At 49.2% G+C, this 27,500-nt stretch overlaps 3 protein-coding genes and 1 long non-coding RNA gene across 6 annotated transcripts in view; 2 read left to right on the top strand and 2 right to left on the bottom strand.

The window, feature by feature from the left end:
- The window catches only part of LOC134093473 (trichohyalin-like), an 11,113-nt gene extending 9,241 nt beyond the window's left edge, over positions 1-1,872 (bottom strand). Inside the window, exons 1-3 of the mRNA XM_062546525.1 lie at positions 1,867-1,872; positions 841-945; positions 516-647 (exon numbers count right to left, since the gene is read on the bottom strand). Of these exons, the coding sequence (XP_062402509.1) occupies positions 516-647; positions 841-945; positions 1,867-1,872 (243 nt within the window). The remainder of the gene's footprint in view (positions 1-515; positions 648-840; positions 946-1,866) is intronic.
- Positions 1,873-1,947: 75 nt separating this feature from the next.
- LOC134094535 (uncharacterized) lies at positions 1,948-3,455 on the bottom strand. The gene is made up of 3 exons (XR_009940448.1): positions 3,297-3,455; positions 2,682-2,749; positions 1,948-2,011 (listed from the first exon to the last, which is right to left on the bottom strand). It is a non-coding gene; the product is annotated as an uncharacterized LOC134094535 (long non-coding RNA).
- A 12,656-nt stretch (positions 3,456-16,111) lies between these two features.
- edc3 (enhancer of mRNA decapping 3 homolog (S. cerevisiae)) lies at positions 16,112-26,356 on the top strand. 2 transcript variants are annotated; one of them, XM_062547905.1, is made up of 7 exons: positions 16,112-16,251; positions 17,199-17,375; positions 17,667-17,911; positions 19,571-19,894; positions 20,526-20,679; positions 21,046-21,263; positions 22,409-26,356. In XM_062547905.1, exons 2-7 carry the CDS (start codon positions 17,212-17,214, stop codon positions 22,741-22,743), a joined length of 1,440 nt encoding a protein of 479 aa, XP_062403889.1. In that variant the 5' UTR covers positions 16,112-16,251; positions 17,199-17,211; the 3' UTR covers positions 22,744-26,356. The 2 variants fall into 2 exon arrangements, with proteins under 2 accessions (XP_062403889.1, XP_062403888.1); XM_062547904.1 differs by having other exon boundaries at positions 17,667-17,971.
- Positions 26,357-27,071: 715 nt separating this feature from the next.
- Positions 27,072-27,500, top strand: part of LOC134094396 (tyrosine-protein kinase CSK-like) — a 41,189-nt gene continuing 40,760 nt past the window's right edge. For both annotated transcript variants that reach the window (XM_062547903.1, XM_062547902.1), the window contains exon 1: positions 27,072-27,500. This exon is cut by the window's right edge and continues 141 nt beyond it. The gene's annotated coding sequence lies outside the window, so the exon portion shown is untranslated.

Below are 27,500 nucleotides of genomic sequence, written 5' to 3'. Positions count from 1 at the left end.
TTTAATGGGTACATATGGAACTGTCTGATGACATGCCCACTCTTTCCTCTTCAGCAGCAGCATCACCATCACTAGAGTGTTCCTCTACCTGGCCTCACCTGCAACTCACCTGTCCTCACATGGTCTCTCCTCTCCTCTCCTCACCTGTCCCTTCTCCTCACCTGCCCCCCTCACCTCACCTGTCTTCTGTGCTGTCCCCTCTCCTCTCATCACCTGTTGCCACCTGTCCCTAACCTGTCCTCTCATCATCTGTTGCCACCTGTCCCTAACCTGTCCTCTCATCATCTGTCTCCTCTCCCATCCCTTCTCCTCATCTGTCCCCTCTCACCTGTCCCTCCTCACCTACCCCTCCTCTCCTCCCCTGTTCCCCCTCACCTGTCCCCTCTCCTCTCCTCACCTGTCACCTGTCCCCTCTCACTTGTCCCCTCCTCACCTCTCCTCACCTGTCCCCTCTCACCTGTCCTCTCCTCACCTGTCCCCTCTCACCTGTCCTCTCCTCACCTGTCCCCTCTCACCTGGCTCCTGGCCGACTGCAGCTCCTGCTGCTGCTCCTCCAGTGCTGAGTCTCGGAGGCGGAGCATGTCCCACACCTGCTCAAGCTCTGCCCTCACCTGGGCCAGCTCACGATCCACCTGCTCCAGAGACACCTACACACACACACACACACACACACACAACATGCAATACATATCTAAGACAGAACACACACAACGATGTGCAGCACACACCTGAGACAACATTCACCAGACAAACACACACACACAACAAGACGCAACACCCTCCTAAGGCATCACACACAACACACCTGCACACACACAGCACACCTGTACGGCCACACACCTGACTGTGTGAGTGTTCCTGCCGCTCCGTCTGACTCCTGAGACTCTCGTCCCTCAGCTGCTGTTTGAGCGTCTCCACCTCGACCCTCAGCTGCTCAGCACCACTCTGGGCAGCACAGACAGACAGTCAGTCCCACTGCACCTACAAACCTTACCCACCTTACCCACCTACCCACCTACCCACTTACCCACCTTACCCACCTTACCCACCTACCCACTTACCCACCTTACCCACCTTACCCACCTACCCACCTACCCACCTTACCCACCTACCCACCTACCCACTTACCCACCTACCCACCTACCCACTTACCCACCTACCCACCTTACCCACCTACCCACTTACCCACCTACCCACCTACAAACCTTACCCACCTACCCACTTACCCACCTACAAACCTTACCCACCTACCCACCTACCCACTTACCCACCTACCCACTTACCCACCTACCCACCTACCCACTTACCCACCTTACCCACTTTACTGCTTACCCACCTACAAACCTTACCCACCTACCCTGCTTACCCACCTACCCACTTACCCACCTACCCACCTACCCACCTTACCCACCTACCCACTTACCCACCTACAAACCTTACCCACCTACCCACCTACCCACTTACCCACCTACCCACCTACCCACCTTACCCACCTACCCACCTACCCACCTACCCACCTACCCACCTTACCCACCTACCCACCTTACCCACTTTACTGCTTACCCACCTACAAACCTTACCCACCTACCCTGCTTACCCACCTACCCACTTACCCACTTACCCACCTACCCACTTACCCACCTACCCACCTACCCACTTACCCACCTACCCTGCTTACCCACCTATCCACTTAACCACCTACCCACTTACCCACCTACAAACCTTACCCACCTACCCACTAACCCACTTACCCACCTACCCACTTTACCCACCTACCCACTTTACCCACCTACCCACCTACCCACTTACCCACCTTAACCACTAACCCACTTACCCACTAACCCACTTACCCACCTACCCACCTACCCACATACCCACTAACCCACCTACACACATTACATGGGAATTACTACTGATTGTTTTCATATGAGAAGCTTCATGTCTGACCTTGAGTTTCTCCATGGCATCTTCAACTTGAGCTTTCTGCTGGAGGAGATGGCTGACATCATCTCTTGGAGGGAAAATGGACAGTTAGGCAAGTAGCAGCAACAACTCATTTATTCATTTATCCAGCCCTCTACCCATCCGTTCATTCCTGTACCCATCCATTCATTCCTTTACCCATCCATTCATTCCTTTACCCATCCATTCATTCCTGTACCCATCCATTCATTCCTTTACCCATCCATTAATTCCTTTACCCATCCATTCATTCCTTTACCATCCATTCATTCCTTTACAGTAATTTCCCGCATATACTGTAAGCCGCATCGTGTATAAGCCGTAGGACAGTGTTTTATGCCAGTTAAAAGAAACGAAACCATAGTGATACCATATTAACTGCCCCCCTGTATTAACCTCATAGCGGAAGAAATTTTGCAAAATCAAAGTATAAGCCGCGGCTAATAGTCGGGAAATTACGGTACCCATCCATTCATTCCTGTACCCATCCATTCATTCCTTTACCCATCCATTCATTCCTTTACCATCCATTCATTCCTTTACCCATCCATTCATTCCTTTACCCATCCGTTCATTCCTTTACCCATCCATTTCTTCCTTCATTCCTTTACCCATCCATCCATCCATTCATTCCTTTACCCATCCATTGATTCCTTTACCCATCCTCCATTCATCCATTCACTCTTTCTTTCTTTTATTCCTGTCTTCCTCCCAATCACCTGCTTCTCTGCAGCTCGGTCTGAAGGGTCCTGACAGACTGTGCCATTCCAGTGGCCTCCTCCCTCAGCTGAAACACACACAACACACAGCAGGGGTCAGAGGTCACCCCTCCTGTGTGTGGACACGTGTCATCAGCAGTCATCACGCACCAGACATTCAGGGAGAAGTTCTTCAACATGGAGAGCCAGTTGGCCACTACGTAGAACTAGGAAGCCTGGCAGTTTATCTGTACTACACACTGATCTATAAAGAATACCTGGATAGAGCATCTACGTCAAAATTCTGAAGCCTACATGGCGGCGGCCATTATGGGACCACTTGCCATAGGAATGCATAGACAGTAAAAGACAGTAAAAGAATGTTGCCGTTCTGCAACAATGGAATTGGAACACATCGCCGCCATTATGGGACCACTCGGGACAGTTCCATTGGCTTCATTGTTGATGGGTCAGCAAGATAGTCTATCCAGGTATTCTTTATAGATCAGTGGCACTACACAAGGGCCACGAGGGCTCTATGCATAACCCTAATTTGCTCTGGTGCTGCAGTGGAGTATTGCAGCCGTGTGACTGGGTGGTTGATTGGTCACATGACGGCTGAGAGGAGGAGCTCACCCTGCAGGCCTCCTGCTCGTGCTCCCTCTGCGCCTCCTCCAGCTTGGCCTGAGTAAGGCGGAGCTTCATGGCCACCTCCTCCCACCTCCCATTCCAGTGGGAGGCCTGCCTCTTCAGCTCCTCCCTCTCCACAGAAAACCCCGCCTCCTGTCTCCTCAGCTCCTCCCTCTCCTCAGATAGTCCCGCCTCCAGTCGCTGCCTCTCCTCCGCCTGCCTCTGTAGCTCCGCCTCTCTCACTGAGGCCTGTTCCTCCAGACCTCGGCAGCAGGCCTCAAGCTCCTCCTTCTTCTGCTGCAAGGCATCATGGGATTCACTGCAGGGGAAAACAACGTGACCGATCAGAGAGGATTACTTTCACCTACTGTTTCTCAGCCAAAAAGGCTGCTTTGCAAAGCTAAAAGGGTTTCCGTAGAGACAAGAGCCAAACATGATAATGTATTCCGGAGCCCTAGTAGTCAAACATGATACATTTCGGAATGTAGTAGTCAAAAATGACCCACTGGGGCATGTGTTTTTGACCTCTGACCCCTCTGACCTGAGCGTCAGGAGCCTGTCCCTCAGCTCCTTCATGACCTCCAGGTGGTCCTCTACCGTGACCTCCTGACCCTGGCAGTGGAAAGAGCTCATAAGCTCCTCCTTCTCTCCAATCAGCTGTGTGCGTTCCGCCTCAAGAGCCGCGATCTGATTGGTGTGGATGACCTTCTCCGCCTCCAGGTGATGCAGCTGGCTCAAGGTGACCTCCAGCCTCTGTCTGGCCATCTCAAGGTCAGAGGTCAACTTTTCACTCAGCTGTAGAAACAGTTGAACTGTGTAAGTGGGTACAGGGAAGGATAGACTTTCACACAATGGAGAGAGTTCACATTAATACTCATTCCAAACGCACGATATTCATGCTATGAATTCACCTCACTTAGATTTGTGTGTGTGCTACTTTAAAGTATGGACACACATCAGTTTTACTGAATCCATAACTAATGCCTGCCTGTGATTGGCTAACAACAGCAGTGTTATTGGATTGGACCTGTCTGGCTGTGTTGTGATTGGTTGAGACCTGTCAGCCTGTGTTGTGATTGGATCAGACTTGTCTGGCTGTAGTGCTGTGATTGGTTGAGACCTGTCTGGCTGTGCTGTGATTGGTTGAGACCTGTCTGGCTGTAGTGTTGTGATTGGTTGAGACCTGTCTGGCGGTGTGGACGTCCTCCTGCATGAGCAGGCGCTGGCGCTGGTGCTGGCTGGCGCTGGTCTTGGCCTGGGCGAGCTCCGTGTGCAGCTCACACACCTGGTCGCTGAAGCCCTCGCGCCCCCTCTGCGCCCGCTCCAGCTGCAGCTGCACACCCTGCGCCCGCCCATGCAGCTCCGCCTTCTCCTGAGGGGCAGGAACACCACCAGGGGCAATTAGTAAGGGGCAGGAACACCACCAGGGGCATCAGTGAGGGGTAGGAACACCACCAGGGGCAATTAGTAAGGGGCAGGAACACCACCAGGGGCAATTAGTAAGGGGCAGGAACACCACCAGGGGCAATTAGTGAGGGGTAGGATCACCACCAGGGGCAATTAGTAAGGGGTAGTGAGGGGATCACCACCAGGGGCATCAGTGAGGGGTAGGATCGCCACCAAGGGCAATTAGTGAGGGGTAGTGAGGGGTAGGATCACCATCAGGGGCATCAGTGAGGGGTAATGAGGTACTGAATCACCACTAGGGGCATCAGTGAGGGGTAGGACCACCACCAGGGGCATCAGTGAGGGGTAATGAGGGGTAGGATCACCACTAGGGGCATCAGTGAGGGGTAGGACCACCACCAGGGGCATCAGTGAGGGGTAAGATCACCACAAGGGGCATTAGTGAGGTCAGTGAGGGGTAGAATCACCACGAGGGGCAATAGTGAGGGGTAGGATCACCACGAGAGGCATCAGACTACGTCTCCTACAAACCAGCTACTAGTGTGGTATATAGCTAATACACAGCATGCATACAACATACAGTGGGCCTGAAGATAGTGTTGGGTTATATGTAAGGATCCTGTGCATGTGTGAAGCACAATACTGCATACTGAATAAAAATGTTAGTATTTTAACACAGATTTCTCAGCGAAGACGGAGAGATTACCTGGACCAGGCGGTCTTTGTCGGAGAGGGCGGCAGTGAGACGAGCCCTCAGGTCCTCCATGCTGTCGTCCAGCCGCTGGACTTTAGTGGACATCAGGCCGCGCTCCTGGGGATGCACACCACATCACACCATCACATCACATCACATTACACCATCACATCACACCATCACACCATCACACCATCACATTACACCATCACATCATCACATCACATCACATAACACTACACCACCATCACATTACACCACATCAGGCCACGCTCCTGGGGAGAGGCACCATCACATCACACCATCACATCACACCATCACATCACATCACCACATCACACCACCACATCACACCATCACATCACACATCACACCATCACATCACGTCACACCACATCAGGCCACGCTCCTGGGGATGCGCACCATCACATCACACCATCACACCATCACATCACATCACACATCACACCATCACATCACACATCACACCATCACATCACACCACATCAGGCCACGCTCCTGGGGAGAAGCACCACATCACACACATTACACCACACCATCACACCATCACATCGCACTACACCACCACACCACACCATCACATCACACCACATCAGGCCACGCTCCTGGGGAGAAGCACCACATCACACACATTACACCACACCATCACACCATCACATCGCACTACACCATCACACCACACCATCACATCACACCATCACATCAGGCCACGCTCCTGGGGATGCACACCACATCACACCACACCATCACACCATCACATCACATCACATCACCACATCACACATCACACCATCACATCACACCATCATATCATCACACAATCACACCATCACATCACACCATCACCATCACACCATCACATCACACCATCACATCACACCATCACCACCACACCATCACATCACACCACCACATCACACCATCACATCACACCACACATCACACGCTTCAAACAGGTGATGGCTTGTGACACAGTTCAGTGAGGGATAGGGCTATGCCCCACCTAACATTGCTAGCTCGCCTCCGTAGGATACTATTAGACTAAGTGACCATAATGTCATTAAGTTCAGGTGTTGACTAAGCAATAGTAGATGTTATCGGTGTAATGGAGACGATATTGATGCCACTCATGCATGTAACAGTAGCGCTGTGTTGCCGTGGTGACCATGGCGTCCTCACCAGCTCCAGCTGGCCCAATCGGCTGCGTGCGTCGCTCAGGTCCTCCTCCAGCTCCGCCTGGGCCCGGCGGGACCGACCCAGGGTCTGGTTCAGCTCCTCCGCCTGCCTCAGGGCACTCAGCTGGGCCTGCAGCACCACGCCAGACCCAAGACACAGCACAACACAATACTGAATACAATATAGCACAATGCTGCAGTATACTGTACTACAGTACACTACGTGCCGTTTCTGGAGCATCTGACCTCTTTGGCAAAGTGTAGTTTAGCGTCTGACCGCTACAGCTGAGTGTAGTTTAGAGCCTGTGTGTAGTTTAGCGTCTCAGCTCTTTAGCTGTGTGTAGTTTAGCGTTTGACCTCTTTAGTTGTGTAGTTTAGCATCTCAGCTCTTTAGCTGTGTGTAGTTTAGCGTCTGACCGCTACAGCTGAGTGTAGTTTAGAGCCTGTGTGTAGTTTAGCGTCTCAGCTCTTTAGCTGTGTGTAGTTTAGCGTTTGACCTCTTTAGTTGTGTAGTTTAGCATCTCAGCTCTTTAGCTGTGTGTAGTTTAGCATCTGACCGCTACAGCTGAGTGTAGTTTAGAGCCTGTGTGTAGTTTAGCATGTGACCTCTTTAGTTATGTAGTTTAGCATCTCAGCTCTTTAGCTGGGTGTAGTTTAGCGTTTGACCTCTGAGCTCTTTAGCTGTGTGTAGTTTAGGGTTTGACCTCTGAGCTCTTTAGCTGTGTGTAGTTTAGCGTATGACCTCTGAGCTCTTTAGCTGTGTGTAGTTTAGCGTATGACCTCTGACCTCTTTAGCTGTGTGTGGTTTAGCATGACCTCTTTAGCTGTGTGTAGTTTATCCAAAGATCATTAAGGGCGGAGCAAGATACTTCATGAGAAGCCACTTCCTGGAACCCGAATCGCAAGAGGGGGGGTCAAAATCCCCCTTTATGCAGAGCAGAGGCAGCAACTGTTCCATTGAAGTCTATGGACATAGATCAGAATTTCAACTATATGCTAAGATCTCCATTCTCTAGAGTTAGGAATGTGAATTTTGGGCACGGTTTCATGAACCTCAACCCCTTCTGACCACTTCAGGTACATTTTTAGCATTTTTGAGCATTCCCGTCTGGAGAAAATTGACTTTATATCAGGTGTGCCCCTCTTGTTTATTCTGCTGATGTTGGCCGGTTGCTACGTACGCTCTACCTTGACAACACATTAGCCAGCCAGCTGAACCAAATCCTGATTTGTGCTAACGACGATCAGATGGCGCTGGGGTAACTTAATGAGAGCAGCGACATATTTCCATTATTCCATTGATGTTTTTATTCAATTCCTTGAAAGTGTACATGCTTTGTGTGTGTGTTACTTCCATATTAGAACTAATAAATGTAGAAGGCTTGAAAGAGCAGCAAGATTATTTTGGAACATCATCAGCAACTGATAGCAATTGCATTGATAATCGAGTGCTTGATTTTGTACACCTGTGGAAAGGGACCTGATGAAACCCACGAACGTCTGACACGCATGACACCCCCCCTTTATGCAGAGGAAGTGATCCCCGTTTTGCGCCCATAGACATGAACTACGACGACGTATCTTGCTACGCCTTAAGGATCTTTGGTTTATCGCATGATCTTTTTAGCTGTGTGCAGTTTATCGTTTGACCTCTGACCTCTTTAGCTGTGTGTAGTTTAGCGTATGACCTCTGACCTCTTTAGCTGTGTGTAGTTTCTGTAGCGTCTGCTCCTGTTCGTGCTCCTGATGCTCCGCTCTCTGCTCGGCCTCCTTCAGCGCCTCCCTCAGGCAACTCAGCTCCCTCTCCACCTGACGCTCCTCCTGTCTCAAGCACCGACACACACACACACACACACACACACACACACACACAAACTAATGTTCCAAGGATTGGTATTTTGTATAAAATCAGTTGGACGATTAAAACGTATTATAACATAAGTTTAATAACAACATAACATTTGCAAATATGTCAAGTGATGCTAATGAGGGTGGTTCCATGGGCACTAGAGGTGGTGCCAACGTGAGTGTGCAGAGGTGGTGCCAACGTGAGTGCTGGCACACTGCAACCAGTTACATGTGGGCCACTAGAGGTGCTGCCAACGTGAGTGTGTAGAGGTGGTGCCAACGTGAGTGTGTAGAGGTGCTGCCAACGTGAGTGTGTAGACCAGAGTGCTGGCACACTGCGACCAGTTACATGTGGGCCACTAGAGGTGGTGCCAACGTGAGTGTGTAGACCAGAGTGCTGGCACACTGCGACCAGTTACATGTGGGCCACTAGAGGTGGTGCCAACGTGAGTGTGTAGACCAGAGTGCTGGCACACTGCGACCAGTTACATGTGGGCCACTAGTGAGAGTGCATAGGGCATCTGAATGAGGGGGACATGTGGACACACTGATAGTGTGAGAGGGACATTGCTGTGGACACTGACGCTAACACACCTCCTTGTGAAAGTCCTGCTGTGTGACAGGCAGCGTCCTGCTCAGAGGGGTGTGGGGTGGGAGAGGGGTGTGGGATGTGAGGGGGGTGTGGGGTGGGAGAGGGGTGTGGGGTGTGAGGGGGGTGTGGGGTGGGAGGGGGGTGTGGGGTGGGAGAGGGGTGTGGGATGTGAGGGGGGTGTGGGGTGAGAGAGGGGTGTGGGGTGTGAGGGGGGTGTGGGGTGTGAGGGGGGTGTGGGATGTGAGAGGGGTGTGGGATGTGAGGGGGGTGTGGGATGTGAGGGGGGTGTGGGATGTGAGGGGGGTGTGGGATGTGAGAGGGGTGTGGGATGTGAGGGGGGTGTGCTCGGCGTGACCCTCCCTCCCCAGAGCAGACTTCAGCTTCAGCATGTCCAGCTCCAGCTGCAGAACCCTGCAGGACAGACACATGAGCACAGCACCTCAACAACAACAACAACAACAACAACAACAACAGTTCACTTAAACATGAGCACAGCACCTCAACAACAACAACAACAACAACAACAACAGATCACTGAAACATGATCACAGCACCTCAACAACAACAACAACAACAACAACAGATCACTGAAACATGATCACAGCGCTTCAACAACAACAACAACAACAGATCACTGAAACATGATCACAGCGCCTCAACAACAACAGATCACTGAAACATGATCACAGCACTTCATCAACAACAACAACAACAACAACAACAGATCACTGAAACATGATCACAGCGCTTCAGCAACAACAGATCACTGAAGTACACAGACACAGTCAGACACTGTGGGTGCGAGTTTGACAGCGTATTTTGCCGACAGCAAAATATGGATGGAGGTGGAGGAGATCAGGGTGGAGGAGGATCAGGATGGAGGTGGATTAAGGTGGAGGAGGAGGAGGGTGGAGGAGGAGAGCATTACATGTGGTATGCAACATGTGATGCGTGTAAGCACATTGTGCTGAAGCACATTTAGAGTGGTCAGCAAATTTTTTTTTTTTTTTTAAGTATATTTTTTGGCCTTTTTGCCTTTATTAGTATAGGACAGTGAAGAGGTAGACAGGAAACAAGTGGGAGAGAGAGATGGGGCGGGATCGGGATATGACCGCAGGCCGGATTCGAACCTGGGTCCCCGTGGGCACTCGGACCCGTAGCCTGCTGTGCCACAGCGCCCCCCGAGTGGTCAGCAAATTTGTCAGTGTGTATGTGTGTGTATGTGTGTGTGTGTGTGTGTGTGTGTGTGTGTGTGTGTGTGTGTGTGTGTGTGTGTGTGTATTTGAGTGTAGAGGTCTCAGAAGTGGCTTGGGGGTATTTCAGTTAGCTCTATTTCTGAGACAACAAAAATAGCAGAAAAGTAATTTTACACACACACAGACAGACACACACACACATACAAACACACACACCCCACCCCCGCAATGCCTGTTGTGTGGGCGGTCCCTTCACACTCACTTGTCCTGCAGTTCTCCGCGGTGCTGGCTCTCCTCAAATCGACTCAGCTCAGCCTCGTCCTTCTCCTGCTCAAGGGTGCTCAACGCCCCGGCCAGCTGCTGCTTGGGGAGGAGGGTCAAATCACACACACACACACACACAAATTACACACACAGCTAAATCACAATTCCTCTCCAACAGGTGCATCTACAATAGAACCCCTCTGCTCCTCCTAAAGGCTCAGCTGAAGGGAGCTGTTGCATAGCAACGTGGATCACTGCTGAGTTCAGTCCTGATGTGGTCACTCACAAGGTCACTCTGCTCACTCACTGCAGGGTCACATGCTAAACCTGCTACCTGACAACACGTGCTGCTAAACATTACTAACTGAATTTGTTGGTACCCTCACAGATTATTGAAATTCAAACTTCACAAAGTGGATAGTAGAGTCTGGTGACTCATGACTGGGATTCGTTTCGAACACTTGCATCGTGACGAGCACTAACTCTGAAATCATTGGTCCAGCCTTACCAATCAGACACCAATGAACATTACCTCCTTTGTCTACAATTTACAAACTAACAATAGACAATACTAAAAGTCAGGAAACAATGTGTGTGGGTCTACCATTGTTGTAAATATTGTTTTTTTTTGTTTGTTTTTCCAACTGCATTAGTTTAATGATTTTCTTGTCTGAGGGAGTCTGAGGGAACTATAGACTCCCTGAAAGAAGACCTGGGTGGGCGGGTCAGCCTATTAAAGTGGTGAAATTCGAAGCCATTCGAAGGGTTTTTTTGTGGAAAGGGACCAACAAATAGAAAAGATGGATGGATGAGAGAGAGCAGAGAGATAAAAATAGAGATGAGTTGGATGAGAGAGAGAATAGTGAAATGGGATAGAGAGAATAGTGAGATGGAATGATGAGATGGAGAGAACAGAGAGAGTGAATAGAGAGATGAGATGGAGAGAACAGAGAGAGAATAGTGAGATGGGATAGAGAGATGGGATGGAGTGAACAGAGAGAGAATAGTGAGATGAGATGGAGAGATGAGATGGAGAGAACAGAGAGATGGGATGGAGAGATGGGATAGAGAGATGAGATGGAGAGAACAGAGAGAGTGAATAGAGAGATGGGATAGAGAGAACAGAGAGAATAGTGAGATGGGATGGAGAGATGGGATAGAGAGATGAGATGGAGAGAACAGTGAGAGTGAATAGAGAGATAAAAAGAGAGATGAGATGGAGAGAATAGTGAGATGGGGTAAAGAGATGAGATGGAGAGAACAGAGAGAATAGTGAGATGGGATAGAGAGATGGGATAGAGAGAACAGAGAGAGAATAGTGAGATGAGATGGAGAGATGAGATGGAGAGAACAGAGAGAGTGAATAGAGAGATGGGATGGAGAGATGGGATAGAGAGATGAGATGGAGAGAACAGAGAGAGTGAATAGAGAGATGGGATAGAGAGAACAGAGAGAATAGTGAGATGAGATGGAGAGATGAGATGGAGAGAACAGAGAGAGTGAATAGAGAGATGGGATGGAGAGATGGGATAGAGAGATGAGATGGAGAGAACAGAGAGAGTGAATAGAGAGATGAGATGGAGAGAACAGAGAGAGAATAGTGAGAGTGTATAGAGAGATGAGATGGAGAGAACAGAGAGAATAGTGAGATGAGATGGAGAGAACAGAGAGAGACGCTCCCCTTGCGCTGCCCTGCTGCTCCCCTGCTGGCGCCCCCTGCTGGCGCTGCCCACCTTCTGCTTGAGCTGCAGGCGCTGAGTGGCGGTGAGGCTGTGCTGCAGCTCGGAGTCTCTGGCCTTCAGGAGGTCCGTCTGGGTGTCCAGGCGCCGCTGGGCCTCCCGTAGACGGTCCAGCAGCTCTGACCGCCGTCGCCCGCTCTGCTCCAGCGCTGTCCGCAGCTCCGAGCCCACGGTGGGCGTGGATGCCCGCGGGGCACCGTCAGGGGCCAGCCGAGATGTGGACTGCCAGCGCCGCGTCCCCGCCGGGTCTTTAAACTGCGGCCCGCCGCCGTGGCCATCTGCTGAACTGCTTAAAGAGGTAACGGTGATGAAAGGAATCTACATCTCAACTCACACACTCCTGGCACAATCCCCAGCCATGGAGGATCACGTTATGAGGATCACGTTATGATGATCACGTTATGATGATCACGTTATGAGGATCACGTTATGAGGATCATAGTTATGAGGATCACGTTATGAGGATCACGTTACGAGGATCACGTTATGAGGATCATAGTTATGAGGATCACGTTATGAGGATCACGTTACGAGGATCACGTTATGAGGATCATGTTATGAGGATCACGTTATGAAGATCATAGTTATGAGGATCACGTGATGAGGATCACGTTACGTTATGAGGATCATAGTTATGAGGATCACGTTATGAGGATCATGTTATGAGGTCGGCATGTTATTAGTGTAGACTGACCTGGTGCTGATTTTGGTGCGATGGCCCAAACCAGGAAAGTCCCCAGCAAAGCTCCATGCTGAGTTCTACAACAGATTCATGATGACTTCATTAAATCAGGAAAATACAAAAACAAAATAGTCGAGTCCTACAGTAAGTTTAGAAGTCAGAGTGAGAATATGTGTCAGTGTCACCAGAGGCTTGAGGTGCGACCTCGTCCCCCAGCCCTCCAGGTCGGCCAGCGAGAGGGGACTGGAGGCCCTGAAGGAGTCTCGGAGCAGCTTAGGGGCCCAGCCGGGGTCCCATCCCCAGTCATCAGTGCTGTCTGCTGGGGAGAGAAGCCCTGTAACGCCCCTCCAACGCTCAGACATGTCCATCACGGATGCCTGGGGGAAAACAGAGGGATCACATGGAAGTTGAACAATAGATTATGGCACTCGTTTTTGTCTTATGGAAGATGAACACAGCAATGGCCATAGATTATATTATATATTATTATAGATTATAGCATTCGTCTTCATCGTACCATCTTCAACTTGGAAACGCACTCACATCCTCAAATCATCATAATAGAACATCAACACGATCAACTTGACAACGTCACTAAAAGCATGAGCTGCTGGAAAGTGTTTGTTTTCCGCTATGTCCAAGAGAAGCCATATTTCACACTGTCCCGATACTTTTGACACCATAGCAGACTGCTGGGGAACAGATCTCCATGTCCACTTAGCGGACAATCCTAGCAAATCCATAGCAAGAGCAATCCTAGATTGCTCCTAGATTGCTCTTGATATAGATGTTGCAAACACCAGATTTCTGTGTTAAAGCAGCTTGGGATTGTTGTACGTCCTGTATGGTTCTTAATGGTTCTTAATATTACAATATTAATAAAATGTCATATTATCCTTGGTATATCACAATTCTGATTCTACCAGAGATCAGTAAATCATTATCTACATCATGAGACAACAACAGGAACACACTGCTGCTCCACTGCCTCTTACCTCGTCCACTTCCTCGTCCTCTTACCTTGTCCGCTTGTCTCTTGAGTTGTGTCCCACTCCGTCTCTCCCTCTGTCAGTCTCCTTCTGTTCTCTCTCTCTTCTCTCCCTCTGTCAGTCTCCTTCTGTAGAGGCAATGTTCTGTTCTCTCTCTCTTCTCTCCCTCTGTCAGTCTTGTGTACTGTATGTGTTCTCTCTGCTGCTCCTTAGTCAAAGGAAGGCAGCTAAGAGAGCAGCGCTGCTTGGCCTGGTATCCATAGTGACTGCTTTGAACAGGCTATGGTGGACGTGCAAAGTCCAGCCCCCTCTACTCAGAGAATCATGTGCTCAGAACTCCAGCAGCCTAGTGGTCTGACAGATGGATGGTGGCGGAGAGTCACTAGAATTCCACATGTGAGCACCATACTTCCATGACCAAAACATCCCATCGCAGCACACCGTGTCAGTGTTCAGGAATCTGTGTGGAAGACTGTTTAAAGCCTTATGCATTACAGTGTTGTGAGAGGGGGAAAACAGTGTTGTTATTTGGTGAAATCGAGGCATTAAGAACAGCAATCAATTGTTATTGTTTTCACACAGTGTCTTACTGGACGATTTGAGTAATGGATGGGACACTAAGATTAGAAGGTTCAGATTCTCGCAATCCACATCCATATTTCCACCATCTGGAAAGTGTGGAATTCTGCATGCTTGTTCTACTGTAGCTGCAGGAGAGATTGGCTCGGGGGAGACAGGTCAGGGTTAAGGCTATAGCACACATCTCATACAGGCCAGGGTTAAGGCTATAGCACACATCTCATACAGGCCAGGGTTAAGGCTATAGAACACACATCTTCCTCATACAGGCCAGGGTTAAGGCTATAGCACACATCATACAGGCCAGGGTTAAGGCTATAGCACACATCATACAGGCCAGGGTTAAGGCTATAGCACACGCATCTTCCTCATACAGGTCAGTGTTAAGGCTATAGCACACGCATCTTCATACAAGCCATTGTTAAGGCTATAGCACACGCATCTTCATACAGGCCAGGGTTAAGGCTATAGCACACACATCTACCTCATACAGGCCAGGGTTAAGGCTATAGCACACATCTCATACAGGCCAGGGTTAAGGCTAGCCTACAGAACACACATCTTCCTCATACAGGCCAGTGTTAAGGCTATAGCACACGCATCTACCTCTGAGGGTGACCAGACGTCCCCTTTTTTCAGAGAACTGTCTCCATTTACCAAACCAATTCTGTTTCCGTTTTTTGGTAAAAAAAACAAACAGATATTTTAACTAGAAAAGCACTCAGAGAGTGCAGACCTCCGCCTGTATCGTTCTTCCTAGGTTGTCATACATTTGAACCTAAACTATTCTGATCGTCACCATGTGGCCATACCATGCCATTACACCACTCAGTGAAACACATAAATGGCTCCGGAATCCTGACGGTGTTATGGATCACCCCCAAAATGTAATCGTTTCTTCCTTGGGTCATGTCTGACCTTGCCTGAAATTTTCAGCGAAATCCATCCACCACTTTTTGAGTTATCTTGCTGACAGACAGACAGACAAACATATGGTCCCCGATGGAAACATAACCTCCTTGGCGGAGGTAATGATATTGACCACTAAACTGGAAATCTCCCCATTTTTCAGGAAATTGTCCCTGTCATGTTACGCTGAGATCATTTTGAGTGTTTTGCAGTGCCACTACGGACTCCATGGTTCTGATATGTAGGTACAGTAGTACACACTGATATCAAGACACAGTAAAACACTTTTGTTTACTTTGTCTTGGTTATGAGAGGGAGTAGGCCTATGCCTTTTCTTGTAGCCCAGCAACATCTTGCTACACAAATACAATGATTCACAGAGACCTTGTGTTAACTGAGCTCACTAAGCAGTAGCTGCTAGGCCTTTAAGAGCCTGTGAGTGCTAATGGCATAAGGCTAATATGTTGACAGTTATGAATCGAACATACTATGTGGAAAAAATACATGGATTTAGCTATTTGACAAAAGGCTACCTGGATTATAAAGTAAATGGATTTTGCGATCGCAAAATGTGTTCAGACTGTGGGCCTAACACTGCACTGACATCCATTTCTTAATCTTCTTATAGCATATTAGGCCCTTGTTATGTCTGGCCCTTGTCTCTCATGCTCCAAAACATCAGAACGTTGTCACGTCGGAAATGATGTAAGAGATGGAGAAGCCATTTCCTGACTGCACTACGATTCACTTCACAAGGGCAGGAAAAATATCACAAAAGCCCTTTTTCAGTCAATAATTTGGCATTTTCAAAAAACAGCTATCATACGTTCATATGAACAACACGGTCTCAATCTAAAGTCACAGAGGTACGTATATGAGACAAAGCTGTAAATGAGATGAGGACGACATTTAAACATTGCTCTGCTAACCAACTTAGCTAGAAGTTAATGAACAGTAGCTAGCTAGCTACCTAGCTGCTGAAGAAATACGCATACAGTCTTTGTGTGCTACTGATTTAATTTGCTCTTTGGATAGTATGAAATATGTTGCCCACGACTTTGTAGGTGTCGCTTGGTATATGTATCTATTATTTCTTGTACAGCCGCTTGACTGACTCAAACGTGTTCACAAGTGACCAGTTAAGCTAACGTTACATCTCGCGCTAGCTGCTTTAGCTAACTAGTGGCCGTAGCGTGAAAAGTCGCGGGAATGAAAAGAGAAAAGTTGTGTATAGATTTTACATTCGCAGCTACTAGAAAATATTCTGGTGAATTTAGTTTGCCTGTAGATGACTAGAGCACGTATGGCATGGCAGCAGTTGCTGTCGGAACGTTATACATGTAAATTAAGATGTTGTTCTCCCTTGTTATTCTGAGGACTGTGTTTCCCAAAAGCATAGTTGTAATAGACTGCATACAATACTTTTGTATACAAGTATCTTGGCAGTGTCACTTTCAAATGCGAGTCACATTGTCATATCGCGTGTTTAATTTGGGAAAATTAAAAATCAGAGCATATTTCTTAGACCTTACTAAACTGTGACCAAAATACGTTCGAATATCAACACCGCATTTCTGTATCATTAACGCATCAGTAACGTGTGACTCAAATGGGCTACTGTCAACTCAGAATTGGCAGTGATTCTACCACGAAAGATGCATCGTAGTTAGCAAATGCTTTTGGGAAACACCCCTGAGAGGTTGGCTAAGCGCTTAATGTAGACAAACGTTACATGTCGATCATCAGATGCATGTGTAGTTGTGTAATTTTGCTTTAAATATGGAAGTAATCAAGGTTACATTCTCTTTATCAGAAACACTGGGACAATGGCAGCAGACTGGTTGGGCAGTCTTGTATCTATTAACTGTGGTCCTACACTCGGAGTGTACCAGGGAGAAGTGTCCTCGGTCGACCAGTCCAGCCAAACCATCTCCCTCCGGCAGCCTTTTCACAATGGAGTCAAGTGCCCTGTGCCGGAGGTCACGTTCAGGTGAGACATGGAGATGCGTTACTGTCACAGTTCTACAGTATACCTTTACATGTTACAGCTCAGTATCACAATCAGCTTTATTGGCCAGGTTTACGTAAACGAACAAGGAATTTGACTCTCAAACAAGTATGTTTGCCATGTAGTTATTGCCATAATATCCACGATTCCATGATGAGAGATTTCATTCATTCATTCATTCATTCATTCATTCATTCATTTAGAAGAGTGCTCATTGATCAATACAGAAGTGTTGCACTGTGAGATCTTATAACAGCAACAACTTGTTTGCAGTGCCATGGATATCAAGGACCTCAAGATCCTGAATATCCACCCTGGCAGCAGTGGGAATGGCATCAGCTTGGCCGCCTCTGGCGTGCTCGGCGGGCTCGGCGGGCGCGGTGGCGGTGGCGGCGGGGGCGGCGGCAGGGTCGGGGGCGCCCTGGTTGGTAGCACCCCTATGGTGGTGCCCGGCCGCGTGGAGCACAGGGCGGGGGAGGGGCACGGGTCGCCCCAGCAACCCTGCTCCAAGAGCTACGGTGAGAAACACATGGACGCCGCCGGCCAGACCAAAGGCTTCCGCCGCAGACACAACTCCTGTGAGTTTGGCACCGTCGTCATTTACACACATCACACGGTAGCAACACACATCGCACGCTAACAACGTCAACACAGAGCTCCCGTCAACACACAGACACAACTCCTGTGAGTTTACACACATCACACGCTAACAACACACATTGCACGCTCACAACGTCAACACACAGACACAACTCCTGTGAGTTTGGCACCACCGTCATTTACACACATCACACGCTAACAACACCGATCTCCAGTCAACACACAGCTCACAGTCGTCATTTACACACATCACACAGAAAACAGTACAGATCACACGTCAACACACAGATCACACAGTAACAACGTCAACACAGATCACACGTCAACATAGATAACACATCAACAGTTCAGAGATCATGTTAACAACACAGATCCCAAGTCAGTGCAGAGCTCCCGTTAGCACAGATCGCACGTTAACACAAATGGGACGGATCAGGGCGGCTCCTGTTCCTGGAGATGAGCGGTTAGAGCAGGACATGCACAGCACTGAAGTCATGGGTGGGACGCAGATATCACAGACTATCCATAACCACTTCAGTGGGCTACTGTGCCAAAGCATCCTTATGCACTATGCCCTTAGTGACCGACTCCAGGTGACTGCATCCTTATGCACTATGCCCTTAGTGACCGACTCCAGGTGACTGCATCCTTATGCACTATGCCCTTAGTGACCGACTCCAGGTGACTGCATCCTTATGCACTATGCCCTTAGTGACCGACTCCAGGTGACTGCATCCTTATGCACTATACCCTTAGTGACCGACTCCAGGTGACTGCATCCTTATGCACTATAGCCTTAGTGACCGACTCCAGGTGACTGCATCCTTATGCACTATACCCTTAGGGACCGACTCCAGGTGACTGCATCCTTATGCACTATACCCTTAGGGACCGACTCCAGGGGTGCGTTTCATGCAGCGTTTATACGTCCTCCCTCGCTCCTCGATGCCTCGATCCTCACTGATCTACATAAAGAATGATGGGGGGGAAACAATGGGATAGTCTATCCAGTGTTAGTTATAGATCAGTGGGAACGCCCCTCGAGGATCGAGCATCGAGGATCGAGGAGGCATGATGAGAGGCACCCCAGGCGACTGCATCCTTATGCACCATACCCTTAGTGACCGACCGACTCCAGGTGACTGCATCCTTATGCACTATACCCTTAGTGACCGACTCCAGGTGACTGCATCCTTATGCGCGCACGCAGCATGTGGGAATATGCTCTTAGCTCATCTGAACTCTGCTTGATATGATGTGTCCATTCATCATTTAACTGCAGAACCATATAGAAGTACTTTTGCCGTAGTGTTGACATTAAAGTCCTACTGGATGTTTGTGCTCAGTCAGTAAGAGCGCTAAAAGCTGCTGTATATCTGATAATCTGGGGTGTTTCCCTAATGCATACTGTAGCTGTCAACCTGTTAGCAACTTAGTTGGTTGGCGATGGGAAATTGCATTGCAACCAGCATAGTTGTTAATGTAGGAAACGCACCCCAGAGCCTAAAGCTGGGGTCCCTGTCTGACCTGTTAATCACCTGGGATTGACCTCCGACCTCTGACCTCTCCCCCCTCAGGGTCCTCCAGCAGCCGCGGCGGGAACCAGGCCACGCCGAAGAAGAACGGGCTGAAGAACGGCGGCCAGATGAAGAACAAAGACGACGAGTGTTTTGGGGACGCGATGGACGACGGCCTAGACGAGGACTTTGACTTTGAGGGCAACCTGGCGCTGTTCGACAAGGCGGCCGTCTTCTCCCAGATCGACACGTCGAGATCGCGAGGCACGCCGGAGAAACAGGCACCAGTGCGCTACCGGCATGACGAGAACATTCTGGAAGCCAAACCCGTCACTTACCGGCAGATAGCAGTGCCCCAGCCCGGTGCCAAAGAGTACTGCACAGGTGAGACTTAACTCCCTGCGCAGGTGAGACCGTACTCCCTGCACAGGTGAGACCGTACTCCCTGCACAGGTGAGACCGTACTCCCTCCACAGGTGAGACCGTACTCCCTCCACAGGTGAGACCTAACTCCCTGCACAGGTGAGACTTGACTCCCTGCACAGGTGAGACCGTACTCCCTCCACAGGTGAGACCGTACTCCCTGCACAGGTGAGACTTAACTCCCTGCACAGGTGAGACCGTACTCCCTGCCTATTTATCAGGGCGCATTTCCCAAATCCATAGTTGCTAACCTGTTGGCATCTTAGTTGGTTGGCAATGGGAAATTCAGGGAGCAGTGAGGTGTTGGGTGCCTTCCTTGCTGTCTGTCTGTTGAGTGTGTGACTGGTGGTGTTAGCCCTTAGCTGTGCCAGTGGAGCAGCTGCTAGTCCTGTGTGTAGCTGTAGCTGAGCAGTCCTCTAACGCCCCCTTGTGTGTGTGTGTGTGTGTGTGTGTACTGTGTGCGCGCGTGTGCGTGTCCTGTGTGTGTGCGTGTGTGTGCGCGTGTCCTGTGTGTGTGTGTGTGTGTGTCCTGTGTGTGTGCGCGTGTGTGTCCTGTGTGTGTGTGTGTGTGTGTGTGTGTGTGCTCCTGCAGACTCCGGGCTGGTGGTGCCCAGCGTGGCGTACGAGCTGCACCAGCGGCTGCTGGGCGCGGCGGAGCGGCACGGTCTGTCTCTGGAGCGCCGGCTGGAGATGACGGGCGTCTGTGCCAGCCAGATGACCCTCACGCTGCTGGGAGGACCAAACAGGTGAGGCACGCCGCCATGGCAACCGGGCCGCGGAATTATGGGGTGGGGTCATCATCTCTGGGGAACTAGATCTAGCTAGCAACAACAAACCAGACTGAGGAGCATAAGTGTGTGTTTTTGTCTGGAGAAAGTGTGTATTTTTGTGTCGGAAAACAGTTTTGGGTTGAGGAGAGAAAGTGTGTGTTTTGTGTGGAGAAAGTGTGATTGTCCAGCTTTGTGTAAGCAGCGATAACCAAAGTGCCCCCCATAAAGTGCCATAAACTGACACCCCTGTTCACCCCCCTGTTCTCCCCCCTAAGTGCCCCCCATAAAGTGCCTTAAAATGACCCCTTGTCCCCCCCCTTGTCCCCCCCCCCCGCCCCGCAGGCTGACCCCCAAGAACGTGCACCAGCGGCCGACGGTGGTGCTGCTGTGCGGGCCTCACGTGCAGGGCGCTCAGGGCGTCAGCTGCGGCCGTCACCTGGCCAACCACGAGGTGGAGGTCATCCTCTTCCTGCCCAACTTCGTCAAGATGCTGGAGGCCATCACCAGCGAGCTCTCGCTCTTCTCCAAGACGGGAGGGAAGCAGGTGTCCAGCATCAAAGGTACTACTACAACTCCCAGAGTGCACTGGGCCTGAGATTGATCACATTAATACTCACAAAAAGTTAGAGATGTCTGTACAGAGAGTACCGAAGCATTGAACTGTTGGACATACGCATTCAAAAGTGTAGAAGGCCCCATTAGGTTCATCTGTAAAGGTTATAGTGGATTTTAGGTTCATCCTGAAATTTCACCCGAGAGCCGAATATCTGCGAGTAGTGTATGTCCATTGTCCAAAAGGAATTACTGCATTTTTCAGCCTGAGCACTGTTAGATGTCTAAGTTCTTGTGAGTAGGGTAAAAAAGGAGGAAAATCTGTTCAGTATTGAGCTATCCAAGCAAATTACTTCACTTTTGCTAGGGCAGACAGGCACACATGTGTCCTAATGTTGTTGTCTTTGTACTTGTACTCTGCACAATGACAATAAAGTTGAATCTAATCTAATGTAATCAAAGGGACCCTGACTATGGTGGTTGACTTCATGACATGTTGAACCTTGTCAGTGGCAAAGAGGCCGTTTACTGTGAGGGTGGCCAGCTGCCCCCTTATGAGTGCATTGCTGGCTTTAGCAGACTATCTAGTTTAATACTGAATGAATTTGAATTGTGTTTGTCCCTAAGGAAGTACTTAGACTCTAACAATAGGGCCCCAGGTTACAACTCCCATAATGCATTGTTCACTGTACATACGAATCATGTGTTATTTCTCAAGCTGGGGCGGTGGTAGTGTAGTGGTTAAGGAGTCGTTGGGGTGGTGGTAGTGAACTGAACCCCGATATGCTCTGGACGTGGCATTGGGGGTGTGGCCACATCGTCAAATCTACTTTTGAGTTTGAAGTTCGTGATTGAGATGAAATTTCGATTTCGACGTGACCCCCCTTAACACCCTTAGTGATGTAATTAGGAGTTGTCCCTCATGACTATTCTCTCTTCTCTTACCCACATGACTGTTCTCTCTTCCCCACATGACTGTTCTCTCTTCCCTCATGACTGTTCTCTCTTCCCTCATGACTGTTCTCTCTTCCCTCATGACTGTTCTCTCTTCCCCTCATGACTGTTCTCTCTTCCCTCATGACTGTTCTCTCTTCCCTCATGACTGTTCTCTCTTCTCTTCCCCACATGACTGTTCTCTCTTCCCATGTTGCAGACCTGCCCGCCAGCCCCGTGGACCTGGTCATCAGCTGTCTGGACAGCCATGAGAACGGCTTCCTGCGAGACCAGCCCTGGTACCGCGCCGCGGCCGAATGGGCCAACCAGAACCGGGCGCCGGTGCTGAGCATCGACCCGCCGGTGAGCGGGCAGGAGGCGGCGGTGGAGGCCAAGTGGTCTCTGTCCCTGGCGCTGCCGCTGCCACTGCCGGAGAGCGCCGGGCGCGTCTACCTGTGCGACGTCGGGGTGCCCAAACAGGTGTTCCAGGAGGTGGGCATCAAGTACCACTCCCCCTTCGGCTGCAAGTTCGTCATCCCGCTGCACTCGCCGTAGCCATGGCGCCCGGCTGACCACACCTGAACTCTCACCTCTGACCTCTGTCTGTGGGGTCGGGGGGCATTGAGCCAGTGTTGAGCCTTAACTGCCTGACCGTCTGGAGTGTAGAGCTGCCTGCTTAGTGGCAGATAGACAATGTGTGAGTGTGTGTGTGAGTGAGTGAATGAATGCAGTACAGAGTATATTTCTTTCTCGTCCTGTTTCATGCGCGGACCCTAAAGCGCATGCTGTACTGAAAAGAGAAAGTGAATGATTTAGTATTCCCAAGAACAATCTTTTTTTCCCACGTTTGTTCTTGTTTGTTTCTGGAGGAGTTGGTTCTCCTCGGAGAGTTCACCTGGAGAGCGCAGGAGGAGAAGGGACACCAACACCTGCTTCATCTGTTCAGCGTGATGTTTACAGAGTGAAACGCCTGACCTGGTGTGTGTGTGTGTGTGTGTGTGTGTGTGTGTGTGTGTGTGTGTGTGTGTGTGTGTGTGTGTGTGTGTGTGTGTGTGTGTGTGTGTGTGTGTGTGTGTGTGTGTGTGTGTGTGTGTGTGTGTGTGTGTGTGTGTGTGTGTGTGTGTGTGTGTGTGTGAGTGAGAGAATGTGTGTGTGTGTGTGCGCGCGGCCGGTTTATTTGCCTGCCTGTGAGGCAGCTCTTAAGGTTTGTGTTTTCTTCTTTTTTTTTTTGTTTTATGCGAATCGTGCTAACAACAATCACACTGAGATTTATATAGAGAAAAGTTCAGGGCACACACACACACACACACACACTCTCTCTTTCTCTGTCAGTCGGAGTGAGCTGTGTGACTCCTGTGTCCAGAGGGACTGTGTGAAAGGAAAGCATCCTCTAGCTGAGTGAGCTGTGTGACTCCTGTTTCCAGAGGGACTGTGTGAAAGGAAAGCATCCTCTAGCTGAGTGAGCTGTGTGACTCCTGTTTCCAGAGGGACTGTGTGAAAGGAAAGCGTCCTCTAGCCGAGATGTGCGCTCGCTTGGTGCTCGTGTTGACGCTGTCCTGCTGTCCGCTCGTGCTGATAGGCTGCTTACGAGCGCCTCAGTGTTCTTTAGCCCCTCGCTATGGAGGACACGGCTCTATGGAGGACACGGCTCTATGGAGGACACTTCTCTATGGAGGACACGGCTCTATAGAGGACATGACTCTGGGTCTAAACGTGGTCACTTCTCTATGGAGGACACGGCTCTGGGTCTAAGTGTGTAGTGGAGACCAAGCCCAGAGCCTAGCTTAACTCGTGAGACAGTAACTGGGCCGATAGTCGGCTAGCTTAACTCAGTTTCAGTATCAAGAGGGATGGTTGTTTACATTTCTTTGACCTGAAGCTAATGCTGCATTTCATTACTTTTATTTAGTATTTTGGCATCAACAAGTAGAGTGTTCAGGGGCTTTCTTCGTTTGAATGCGCTGCCTGTGGTGTTCTGCGGGGTCACTCTGTCTCTCATGGTGGTGACTATGACGGTGTGTGTTTTGAGGCCAGGTGTGTATTTGAACTTCCAGGTAGGATCTTCAGCGGGGCAGGTTCCGTGCCCTTCCCAGGGGTATCTGCCGGGGGTATCTGCCCAATGGCTACTGGGGATATATTCCCTGTGGTATCTAGCCTGTTGGAAACTGGTGGCTGTTGAGTTTTATTTGCAGTCAGAGTGGTCAGGTGGCCTCAGCCCAGCAGTGTGGTGGTGAAGCCTGGATAGCTTTGGTCATCACCGTTCAGTCTGTGGGCTGTTCTTCTGTCTGTCTACCGTCAGTCTACATGTCTTTGTGTCTGTGTTTCTCTCTCTCTCTCTCTCTCTCCTTTTCTTTCTGCCTTTCTTTCTCTCTCTTTCTTTCCTTCTCTTTTTCATTCTTTCTTTTTTGCTTTCTTTTTTTTCTTTGTTTCTCTTTTTCTTTCTCTCTTTTTTATGATTTATTTGTAATTTCTTTCTCTCTTGCTCTGTATCTGTCGATTTAAACTCTCTGGAATTGAAAGCTGCAGTTCTAGAGTTGCCTAGACTTCAAGTTGCTTGTTGTCTGTCTCCTCTTTGAACTCTGCGTTAACTAATGTGTGAGAGATATGGACTAATGCGCATTCTAATGTCTATGCGCTTTTTCAGATTAGGTAACGGAATCTTGTGAAATTGGACTCCGCACCTAACTGGGACTTTGACTTGGATCAAGGCAATGAAATTGCGGCGATCCCTGATTGGCTAAGGCAGTATCTCACTTCTGTTGATTAACGCAGAAATTATTGGGGAAGTGTTTTCCCATTGTAGATTTCTATATGAAATCAGATCCATTTGATGAGAAGGTCTTGTGGAGACTTGTTATTATTTAAGAGGCTTTACGGCTGCAAAGTCCTCAGAGTTCAACGGCCTGAGTGTGTGTGCTGGAGCTAGCATGGCCCCTTAGCTGTGCTGGTGTGCTAGGACTGGAGCTAGCATAGCCCCTTAGCTGTGCTGGAGTGCCAGGACTGGAGTTAGCGTGGCCCCTTAGCTGTGCTGGAGGGCCAGGACTGGAGCTACAGTAGCTAGCGTGGCCCCTTAGCTGTGCTGGAGTGCCAGGACTGGAGCTAGCGTGGCCCCTTAGCTGTGCTGGAGTGCCAGGACTGGAGCTAGCGTGGCCCCTTAGCTGTGTTGAGGGCCAGGACTGGAGCTAGCGTAGCCCCTTAGCTGTGCTGGAGTGCCAGGACTGGAGCTACAGTAGCTAGCGTGGCCCCTTAGCTGTGCTGGAGTGCCAGGACTGGAGCTAGCGTGGCCCCTTAGCTGTGCTGGAGCTAGCGTGGCCCCTTAGCTGTGTTAGCTGTGTTGAGGGCCAGGACTGGAGCTAGCGTGGCCCCTTAGCTGTGCTGGAGTGCCAGGACTGAACAACACAGTGAGCACGTTCCTTAGCTACGCCACCGTTACCCATTTAACCAAACCAGTGGCCTGATGGCAGCACCCAGCGAAGGAAATCAACGTTAATGTGGTCAATCATGTTTATCTGCGCGTACACACACACACACACACACACACACACACACACACACACACACCCCTCCATTTTCGTATTTTCTAAGATTCGTCTGTAATGCGTAACTTAAATGCAACTGTTGACACACCATGGAAGCCCAATTGTAGATTGTATGTATGTCTGCATTAGCTCAGCGGTGGGTCCAAATTTTATAATTATGGATATATATCCTTAAAATGTCAGATGATTTAAAAGTATATGGGGTGCATACGAGAAACATATATTTACATATTTACAGATGATTGGTTTCTAACATCATGATACAGCATTCCTTTACTCCAGAGCAAGTTAACATGGCAAATATGTGTATCTGTGCGGCGGGAATCGCTCTACGTTCACAGATGATTGTAGCAAAAAGAAAAATGTGAAATATTCAGGTCAAAACTTTACTGATACATGACAGCATCCAGTTTGTGTGTCTGCAAAAGTGATTGTTGTCATTGGCCACTAGGTGGCATCATATCCACAGTTAAACATTCAATCCAACTGCAGCGGTGTGTACTTGTAAACCCGCCTAAATATTCAGGTTTTTTTTCTTCTTTTTTTTTCAAACTGTAATTGTTCGTGAAGGGCAGAATATGGCATTTGATTCAGTGTATGTTTTGTTATCTTACACACTCTGGACCCTTCAGCCTGCTTTCAGTTTGTCTTTCCTGATTATTTCAGACCTTTTGACATTGGTTAGGCTATATTATGATCATTGGTTAGGCTATATTATGATCATTGTCCTTGTGATGATACGCCCACAACAGAGCGTGTAAATGGGGCGCCTTTACAAACTGCCCAGAGATGTAACAGCGTGATTTACATTGTTTTCAGGAACGTGCATTTCAAATGATCTGTTCCTTGTTTGTTTCATTGTGTTCAGAGGACCAATGGGAACACATGCGAAAACACACACACACACACACACACACACACACACACACACACACTGCATCTGAAACATCAGTAGTCAGACTGACAGCATAACGGTCTGATGCATCTCACCAATGTTATGTCGAAATGGGGAAAAATAATTAAAAAAAGTTGAGAAATGAACCATGCTGTCGAGTTTTGAGTTACATACAGTAGACCTCTGTGTGCTTGCATTACATTTTAGTTGATCCTTTGTTTACATATTAATCTGCATCTATTCTAGAGTGTAGAGGTCCAATAACGTGAACTGGTCTATAGCCTATAGTTGCATTGCCTAGGCCTGTCATCAGAAATACTGAACCGATCAAACTCGACATAATTCATAACTCAGCGCTGCATTCGCAGTGTATGGTGGCTTCGAATTAAGAGGTGTGCCCCTCGTTTCAGCGCATGCGCGCTGGGTCTCAAACTGAAAGAGGTGTATTTCCTCTCTGTGAAGGCCTGAATTACCTCACATACAACAGTCGGAGGAAAAAAACAGTGCGCGGTCTATCGCTTCTATAGGTCGCCAGGAGATTTGATGCGCGGGGCGCAAAGTCATTCTTGTCGTCTCATCTCGCATCGCTGTGCTGGCACTGGTCGCGTTTCCGCTGCGCCCGGAATAAGCTCTCTTACACCAAAACGTTCTGTCCTTTGCAACTGTAATTCTAACTATCTAACTCAGACTAGTTAAACATTTTGTGTCCGAGGCTTTTAATGCCTTACACCTAACGTTAAGGGCGAATATATTTAGTCTGAGTTACTGTGACGGCTTTAGGCAACAATAGCGGATCGTTAACAAGGCGTGAGGAACTGACCACATCCGCACGGGTGCCGCACACTATTGCCAAAGTTACTGCTCCCCTCTTCGCAAAT

Source organism: Sardina pilchardus, chromosome 10 (genome assembly GCF_963854185.1).
Source record: "Sardina pilchardus chromosome 10, fSarPil1.1, whole genome shotgun sequence".
NCBI lineage: Eukaryota > Metazoa > Chordata > Actinopteri > Clupeiformes > Clupeidae > Sardina > Sardina pilchardus.
This window is presented reverse-complemented; position numbering and strand designations above follow the sequence as displayed.